This window comes from Vombatus ursinus, unplaced genomic scaffold, assembly GCF_900497805.2.
Source record: "Vombatus ursinus unplaced genomic scaffold, bare-nosed wombat genome assembly UNPS02014830.1, whole genome shotgun sequence".
NCBI classification, from domain to species: domain Eukaryota; kingdom Metazoa; phylum Chordata; class Mammalia; order Diprotodontia; family Vombatidae; genus Vombatus; species Vombatus ursinus.
The window spans coordinates 44,293,705-44,303,462 of NW_020954608.1; the positions used below are offsets into that span (position 1 = coordinate 44,293,705).

Sequence of the window (9,758 nt, forward strand, 5' to 3'; positions counted from 1 at the left end):
AAGAAGAAGAAGAAGAAAGAGGAGGGGGAGGAGGAGGGGGAGGAGGGGGAGGGGAAAGAGGGGGAGGGGAAGGAGGAGGAGAAATGACTTTGATACACTATATAGTCCACATAGAATTATATCTTTGTTCTGGTAAGTTTGGAAAGGAATCATGAGGACTCAGCCCTGATGGATGATTTTCCTGAATCTTCTCTGACCTAGAAGCAGGCTTAGGATGACACTCCCTATTTGGGAATTGGGGGGTAATCAATTAGTTTTACAATACTGATCCACTGAAAAAGCTCCTATCTCTCTAGAAGACCACTTCATAGAAGATCAATAGAGCACATTTAATTGAGAATTGGAACCCTATGTGAATGGGAGGTTTTGGAGAGCTACCACATAAGTGACAAAGATGTCTGGTTAGAGGTAGTAAGAATGTCATCAGTATATGCCCCTGCCAGAGTTATAAATCAGTTGACATGCATAATGGGGATAGATTTGTTGGTTGGTGGGGATAAGGTGGGGCATCATCCCAGTACAGGTTATCATTTTTCCTTTTCTGTTATAATAGGGAAGCTCACTGGAAGCCCCATCATCTGCCAAAACCATTCTGTAACTTTAACATCAAGTAGTGTAACATTTTTGGAACATTGCTGAATTTTCCATCATTATAGTAGATATGAAAAAATTGTAGGTCTCCCTGCTACACCACATTTGAAGATTTACATGCTTCAGACAACCCCTGTGGTTTGTTTCTGGATGGCTTCAAGTGTTATGAGCATGGCACTATTTACTCTTTGTTACTCAACATAGTTTCTAGTGAGTCCCTGTTGTACAGAGGTCCTGGGCAATGCTTCCAGCAGGCTAGCTTTGGGCTGCCTGGATAGCCCAAAAGCTGCTCAATGTGGGTGAAGGAGAATTTACCTCCATTGTTTGGTTCTTGATCAGCATCTGGGGCACTCAAAGCTTTTACAATCAAGGATGCCCAAATATTAGGGCAGGACCAGTGGCAAAACTTTGTTGATTCAGTCTACCTTTTGCATGTTTTTTCCCTTTTTCTCAATCTGATGTTCACTTTTCCTTTTGGATGGTTTTAATAAATTATTGACTTGAAAGTAAAAGAGGGCTTTTCAGTGAAGGGTAGGATAGCAGATGCTGACAACATGGAAAAAGGACAAGTGATACTGCATAACCTGAATAAGAGACAAGTCAAATAAGAGATAGGGAAAGCTTTCCTCAACTGATCCTTCCCTTAGCCCATAGGGAAAAGTCAAAGGGTAAGCAATAGGACTAAGGATCAGCATACTCCAAATCAGAAAATGTGGTTCCATTCACCTAGTGGTGATGTCCTCAGGGAGAAGTAACAGCCAAAGGACATGGAAACATGTAATAAGTGACTGAAGAAGAAGAGGGGAGATAATACTTCAGGCTGAAGGATAACTTTCAAGCCAGGAGGCTATGAATCTTTATATTTCATTTCCAGATATAATCCTGTAGATTTTTTTGTAGTGGAGATATCCACTGAGTCCTTTCTATTCTGGTAGCCAATCTCTGCTTCCTGGTTACTATAGTCCTAAGTCAATCTACTGTTGACTGTAGGCTCCACTGTGAAGCCATACTAGCACATGATTCTTGTGGCCCCATCTTCCCTGCTTCTTCTGATGCTTTCCTCCATCTGGAACAGGACTCTGTCACTGAGCTTCCAGAAATTATGCCTCCAATCCCTGGGTAACGCAATTCACTAAGCTTTGGAACTCCTGCCCTGTGATTGAGCTTTCTTGATTGGAGTCTATAATACTGTTTCCATATATACACATACATATGCTCTTCTGATTCTTGTGTGCAAACCCACCTAACCCACTACATTTAGCTGGCCCCAGAACAGACCATGCTTTATATCTAGTCCCACCATCCACCTTGCTCATTTTGAAACTTGTCTTAAAGTGACTGTCACTAGACCAGGACTCTTTTCCTGGGGCATCACTGCCCAATCTGTTTTGTCTCTCCTTATTAGAATGTAGGTTCTTTGAAAACAGGGACTGTTTCACTTTTGTATTTGTATCCTACCACTTAGCACAGTTTCTGGCACATAGTAAGGACCTGATTTCTGGTCCATAGTAAGTGCTTTTTTCATTCATCCAATCCTCCAGTCATTCATTCTTTCATACATATGTCTCAGTAAGACAGAAAGTCAGGCTCGTCTGGTCATTAACCATTGTGGTACCCATCACCAAAGAGTCACAACAAGTCCTACTTGTCCCTTCTTCCTCTGCCATTACCTGTTTGTTTATATTCTTTCAAGCACAGGGCCTGCTTTTTTCTGGGGTGATCCAATGCCCCTTATTTCTGATAAAGGCTCATATTTAGTGCTCAGTATTTTAATGAGGACAGTTCCTACAGATGGATGTATCAATACATCCTTACACTTTCTCAACATGAAAAGTGTCATGTATTTTACACACATTCACACCCATATTTTCATCTGTCACGTATCATGGAAAAACCAAAATTCTGAAGTTCAGATTTTCAGTCTCTGTCAGCTCTAAACCTGTAAGTTCACCACAAAACCATCACTGAGATGTTTCCAGGGTTATTTAAAGGTTCTGGGAACCTATAAAATTAAACTTAGATGTAAATGAGCATGACAGTGTTGGGCATTTATTTCAAAGTAAGACTATTCTAGAAAGTTTTGTTTAGGTTATTTATTCTTTTGGATGGGGCCTCTGATATCATCACCATAAATTCTCAGTGAGGAATTCTCTCTGCCCATGCAAATCAGCACTTTCTTTGCAAATCAGAGTCTTTAAGTGTTTTCCAGGGTTATATAAGCAATGTGTGTTGGTGGTGAGACTTCAACCCTAGGATTTGTGTCTCCTAGACCAGTTCTCAGTCGACTTTGAAACACTATCTCTCCTCAACAGCGTTTTTCCTCCCAACTTAGAAACTTCTTTCCTTTTAACTACAACTACTAATTTAACTATTTAAGTATAAAAGAATGTAACTCATTGAACCTTCAAGCCATTGCTACACTTAGTTTTCTTCTTGACTGATGACTGTACATCTGTTGAACATTGATTTGAGTCCTTCCTGGAATCTGAGAGATCTGCTTTTGCTGCCATGTCTTCTTGTCTTGAAGTTATTACCTAGGGAGAGAAGAGCATATTTTTCTTTATTTTAATGTGTGAAATTATTGCTACCTTCTCTTTTCCTCAAACTTATCTTGTGATATTATCACGGGGACAGATGTTTGAAATTGATCAGTCAAACCCCTTCTATTATAAATGAAGAACTAAGACTCAGAGAGAACTAGATAACTGAGTAGATAGCATAGCTAGTTTTAGTAACTGAATTGGAATGAAACTTAGAGCATTTCCCCCTTACCATACTTTGCTGTTGTTATTATTTCCATTTAAATCGATCAACTATCAAGAATTTCTGGAAAGTCTACTGTGTGTCCAATACCTTCCTAGGTCTCCACTAACATGATACAGAGAAAAAACCCTGGCAAAAGAATATTGAATTCTATTCCCAGACTTGTCACTAACTACTATGTGACCTTGTGCTACACATGATGACACTTGATTTCTTTGGATCTCAGTTCCTCATATGTAAAATATAGAGTTGTATTAAATGGTCTACCTCTAAGGTTACTTTCAAATAGAATTTAATCTCCTTTGGGTCAGGACCTATTATTTTTTTTTCATCCCTACTTCCCAACATTCTACCTTACACACAGTAGACACCTAATACTTATTTGCTCAGGAGGCAGCAAGGGGGCACAGTAAATAGAATGTTGGGCCTGCAGTCAGGAAAACCTGAGTTCAAATCTCACCTCAGACACTTACTAGCTGTGTGACCATGGGCAAGTCACAACTCTTTGCATTAATCCACTGGGGAAGGAAATGGCAAATCGCTCTAGTATTTTTGCCAAGAAAACCCCAGAGACTGTCTACAGAGTCAGGAAGAATCAGACATGACTGAATGACTGAACAACATCAACTTGTTTGCTTAATAGAACTGATTTCTAGCTCTTAAATTCTATGGACCGATGAATACAAAGGAACTATAAGACAATGGTCCTGCCTGTGAGTAATTTATTACCAAGATAGTGAACACTCATGCACAAGAAGCAATGGAAACACAATACACAATAGTATATTTGGTGCTAGTTTGCATAGTGAAGACTAGAAATCTAACAAGAAATCAGAGAATAAAGGGAATCATTGTAAGTTTAAGGAGATTGAATAGAGCAGGTGGGATTTGAATTGATACTTGACGTTTGGGTAAGATTTGGATAAGCAGAAGAGTGGGAGAAGGGCATTATGAGTATTCCTCAGATGGAGGTTTTGCTTTGAAATCTTCTCCGTCATGGGCCCAAATTCAAGCCCAAATATATTTGGTCCACCTTGCTTACCTTGGCATCCTTGATTTGTCCAAAATGTCAATCTGTCACTGTACCACACAGATCATCCTTTTCCTTTATATGTTGTTTATATATATATTATTATCTTGTGCCTGCTGCCATATATTGTGTGCTGTCCCCATATATATATATATACACACATATATATACACACATATGTATACATATACATATACATATATAGAAACACTTTTCTAGCTCTTTAATTCTTACTAAGCCTTAAAAGTCACAATTAAATACATATTCACCTCTTCTCTGATGCTGTTCATGACAGCCCCTAGTTAGTAATAATCTTTACCTCCTCAGATCTTTCAAAGCAAATCATTTACACTTCTCTGATGCCCTCACTGTTTCATGTGTTATATTTATTTTGTGTACTTTTTTTTTTACTAGACTGCAATCTTTTTGAGTTTAAGGTCTCTCTCTTTTCTAAATTTTTTCCTTTCAGGCACTAAACCCAGTGATCCACACCAAGTAAAAACTTAATGAAAGTTTATTGAATTAAACTGAATCAAGTGTGTATATACATACACACATATGTACATATGTGCATGTGTGCATGAGTATGTATGTGTATGTGTGTGTGAATTGTATATTCACAATTATGTGAATTTGGGGAAGTTGCCTCTCCTTAGTTTCTCCATCTATGGAATGAAGGGGTTTTATTTGATGATCCCTAAAGTTGTCCTCAGTTCTAAAATTACATGACTGTCTTTTCCCTCCTGGCTCTATTGGGGGAAAAAAACAAAAATCAAAATATTTAGGGCTAGAAGAGAAATTGAAGATCAGCTGATATTTATTTTTACAGATGAGCAAACTGAGTAACAATAGTACAAAATGAGTCATAACTGTTCAAGATCACCCAAGAACTACAACCAGAGCTTCAATATCTTGACTCCAAATCTAATGCTCCAGCAACCTCAAAGCTGTCCACTGACACCAGGTGGAATGGAAGGATCACTAGACATTACTTGTGCTCATTGTTACCAAGAGAATGATTGTTTCCATTGCAATCTGGGCAAATATTTCCCTTTGTTATTCAGCAAGTATAGTTGCATGACAATGTGTGCAAAAATTCAGACCAATGATTAAAAACAAAATCTAGGCATCTATAGATTGTTTCTGCTTTTTATTTATTCTCATAATAACAGGCTTGAATTTCCTATGCATTTTCACTTTATGGTTAAATAAAGTATTTGTTTTTTTCTTAAAGACAGTTTACATATATTACATAAATGATATACAGTTAAAGAAAGCATGGCTGAGTTGTGGTCTGACTGAACACACACCAAAAAGATCACAGAAAGAAATGCTAAATTATTTAAATATGTATATGTGTATGTGTACTTTATTTTTTGGTCTGGATATACAATTTCATTCATATAACTTTCCCGCTGAGGAAAGTCTACAAGTGCATAGGGTTCACTGAGCACTAAGGTTAAATGATTTTTATCTCCTTAACCTTAGTTTCATGGTCAGTAAGGTTTAGAGACAAGGCTTGAATTCAGTTTTCCCTAACTCCAAGGAAAGCTTTCTACCAACTAGTTTACTGTACCACTATACCATTTATGTGTATATGTATTTTCCAAATATAATGGAAGTGTTCATGCATACATTTCAATGTATGTATGCACTTAAATATACACATATATTTGGATCTAAGCTTTAACTGCATTAACCAAGCATTTATTAAGTATCTACTTTGTGCTACAGTATTCTAGGCACTAGGGATACAAAGACAAACATGAAAATAGTATTTCCCTCAAGGGGCTTACATTCTATATGGGAAAAATAATATGTATATATATATATATACATATATATATATATATATATAAATAAAAATATACAAAATATGTAGAAGGTAATTTGGAGAGGGGAGGACTTTGTATATGGTAGCACTAAAATTATGACTTGAAGGAAGCTAGGGATTTTTAAGAATGAGTATTGATATATGTGACTGAATTGTAGTCAAGGTTGAGGTTTTGGAAGTTGATTAGGTTCATGAATTGGGAGGTCAGGGTATTTAAGGGAACATCAATACAATTGATGAGATTCTTTAATATAAGTATAAGGGCTAGAGTGGACAGGAAGTTTGTTAAAAGGTGTGAAACTCCTTGAGAATAGAGGGAGAATGATCAGAGGGTTAGCAGATGACTACCTCTGGGGATCTTGAAGGTGATATATTTCCATATAGAGATTGTCTAAGGAGGAGAGGTTACTAAATGATGGAGGCAGAGGGAGGGCTTGCAAATGGCATTGTTGAACAAAGTGAATGCCCTCTCTTCCTTTTGGTCCAGCATATCAGGGGAATCCTGTGCTGGCAAGGAGAACTAAGGGAGACATGTCTTTTGGAAGGATCCAGGTCTCTTTCGGTTCAAGAAGATAGAATAAGCATGAGAAGAAGAAATCTAAGATAAAGTATAGTTCATTTAAAAATGTACACATGAGTGTGTAATGGATATGTTACCAAACTAGAAGAGCTTTAAGTATAAGCCTAGTAATTAAAACATGTGCTTTTGTTTGAGGATCAGTTTGAAATAAGCTTATGAATCATCATTCAATAAGCATTTATTAAAAAATTAATATGTGCCAAGCATATATGTAGTACAGGGGATAGAAAGAAATTGTGACCTCAAGGAACTTACATTTTAATTGGTGACACAACATATACAAATCAGAACACACAAGATAAAAAGTGAATGGAAGGTAATCTCAGAAGGTGTGATAAGACCAATATCTACCAAAGTTCCTCCACTTCCATAATATGAGTTAGGAGAGATTTTCCCCATAAGGCTACAAAGTTAAGATTTGATTCACTAAGGGTAAGGGCAGGGCTTTCATGGGATTATGTTTGTTGAAAGGAAGAGCCAAATATTGATTGCAATGGGGACAAGCATTGCTTTGGTCATAATAGGTACAAGTATGGCAGGGTGGGAAAGAACACTAGATTTTAAGTTAAAAGATCACAGAAGCACAGAATTTTAGAGGTGGTAGGGACTCAAAAGATCATCTAGTCCAACTCATGCCTGAAAGGAATCTTTTTTATGCCCCTAAAGAGGTGATCCACTCTTCTCGTGAAACTCTCTGTTTAGCAGAAGTACAACACCTCTCTGAACAGCCCTTTCTGCTTCTGGAAAGCTCTACTTAGTAGGTAATTGTTTTGTTTTCATTTTTTTCTTGACACTAACCCTAACTTTGTCTCTTTGCAACTTTGACACTTTGTTCCTGGTTCTGCCCTCTGAGGCCAAAGAAAACAAGTAGTTTCCCTTCCAAATGAAAGGTCTTTAACACTTGAACACAGCTATTATGTTTACCCTGAATCTTCTAAATGCAACATATTCTCAGTTTCTTCCATTCTTCATTATTTAACATGGACTTCAAGCACTTCACTATTTAGGCTTAACTCCTCTGGATGTACTGTAGGTTATTAAAGTCCTTCTTAATCTGTAGGATCCAGATGTAAACACAGTTTACTTGTGGCCTCACCAGGGAAAAATACTGAGGGTCTCTCATCTCCAAGAAGTTATGCTTTTCTTATAGTAACCCAAGATGACTTTAACTTTGTGAGCTGCCAGAATCACTGCTGACTTGCATTGAGCTTACAGTCTACCAAAATCCTGGATCCTTTCGGACCTGGGTCCTATTTCCAGGTCAGACATTAAGGAGATGTGTGACCTTGTGCACATTACTTAAATACTCTGTACTCAGTTCCTTGTCTATAAAGTTAGGGGGTTGGATCAGATTATCTCTAAATTCCCTCCAAACTATAACTGGCAATCCAAAGGCAATGGTATGAATTTGGTGTTTATCTTAGCTGAGCCAAGAGTAAGAAGGTAGAGTCATATAATTTTAGATCTGAAAAGGAGCTTAGAGATCAAATACTATCCTTTGAGGTATCCAAGGTTAAGTGATTTTCCTGAGATTGCACAGTTAGTGTGGTTGGGACTTTACCTAGGAATTTCAGTACTTTCTAAGGCACCTCTCAAACAGCATGTCACCCATATTAAACCTGTAAGTTCCCCCCCCCACACACACACACACTTCCTGAGACCCTCAGAGTAACTGAATGGGAAGTTTAATTCCTGTTTTCAGTCCTGAAAAGAGAATGCCAGGAATCTCAAGGAATTGAAGAAGGGGGAATGGAGATACTCTTCTCACTTATTATATCTGGTTTCCTTTGAAATTTTACTTCTTCCTATACTCACATCAAATGCAGTCAAAACTAGACAGTTTTCCTATAGGTATACCCTGACATCTCTCTATTCTCATTCAACTGCTTCCTAAAAGTACCCTCACCTTGATTACTCTCAGTCTGTGATCATTTATAAATTATTTGGACAGCTGAATAGCATATATACTTTGGGAATGAAGTAGAGTATGTTGGGAATGGAACAAAAGGACCTGGAACTCTACTCAGACATGCAACTTTATCTACCTTATCTGTTTGGGACTTAGAGAATGGAAACAGTACTTCCCACTTCAAAATCGATCTATGAACAGTTCTCAAATTTATCTTTAAGCACAAAGTAAAGATGAAACATAGATATATTTAAAACAAGATTTGAGTAAATAGAGCAAAGTCTTAAAAAGAGCTTAATGTTGGAAAATTGAAATATTTTTTCATGGCTATTCATAATGCTTACCAAAACTGGTTGGATAGAAAAAAAATTCAATTAACAAAATCTAGAAGGTTCTTACCTAGACTTAGAATTCAACTTCAGCAATGGTACATCCACCCCTTTTCCTGTTGCTACTGAATGGACTGTCTTTAAGTAGAAAGCTCAGTTGTTTTCTTAAATTTTAATCACTCTAGTGATGATTAACTATCTTATCTGGTCATAATCCTAGTCAAATAGAAATAAATTGCTGAGTTAATGTGAACTTTTAGGAAATTGGCATTTCTTTCCTTTCTAACATCTTCTATTTCATATAAGCTTATATAACATCAATATGTTCATAGAATCTTAAAATTATGTTAAATATATTTAAGTTTTCCACCTCAGCTTAGCATAATGTGATACTTGTTGACATCTCCTGACTAGACTTAAGCTCTGGGAATGATGTCGAGTTTACCACTGGTTAATATTTGTTTACTCAGTTTAGGTGGTCACTTTGTATTTCTTCTACTAGATGGCATTTCATTCAGATTATCACAGACATTTTAAGTTATTCAATGTAGAAAAGAATTCTAAGTAATTAGGAAAATTATTTCCATAGGTTCCTTTCACTTTTAAGAAGATCAAAGCCAATTTATTTTTCTCAATATAGAGCACCCCCAATGTAGGGGATTTTTGTGTCATGAAGCACTTTGGGAGTTTTGTGAAGTCTGTAGAGTCCTCTTAGAATAGTC

General features: G+C 37.0%; 1 protein-coding gene across 2 annotated transcripts in view; it reads right to left on the reverse strand.

The window, feature by feature from the left end:
- Nucleotides 1–9,159, reverse strand: part of LOC114025343 (solute carrier organic anion transporter family member 1B1-like) — an 87,335-nt gene extending 78,176 nt beyond the window's left edge. For both annotated transcript variants that reach the window (XM_027838761.1, XM_027838763.1), the window contains exons 1-2: nt 9,107–9,159; nt 2,994–3,125 (exon numbers count right to left, since the gene is read on the reverse strand). In XM_027838761.1, the coding sequence (XP_027694562.1) occupies nt 2,994–3,101 (108 nt within the window). In that variant the 5' untranslated portion in view covers nt 3,102–3,125; nt 9,107–9,159. The remainder of the gene's footprint in view (nt 1–2,993; nt 3,126–9,106) is intronic.
- Between the last annotated feature and the right edge of the window lie 599 nt (nt 9,160–9,758).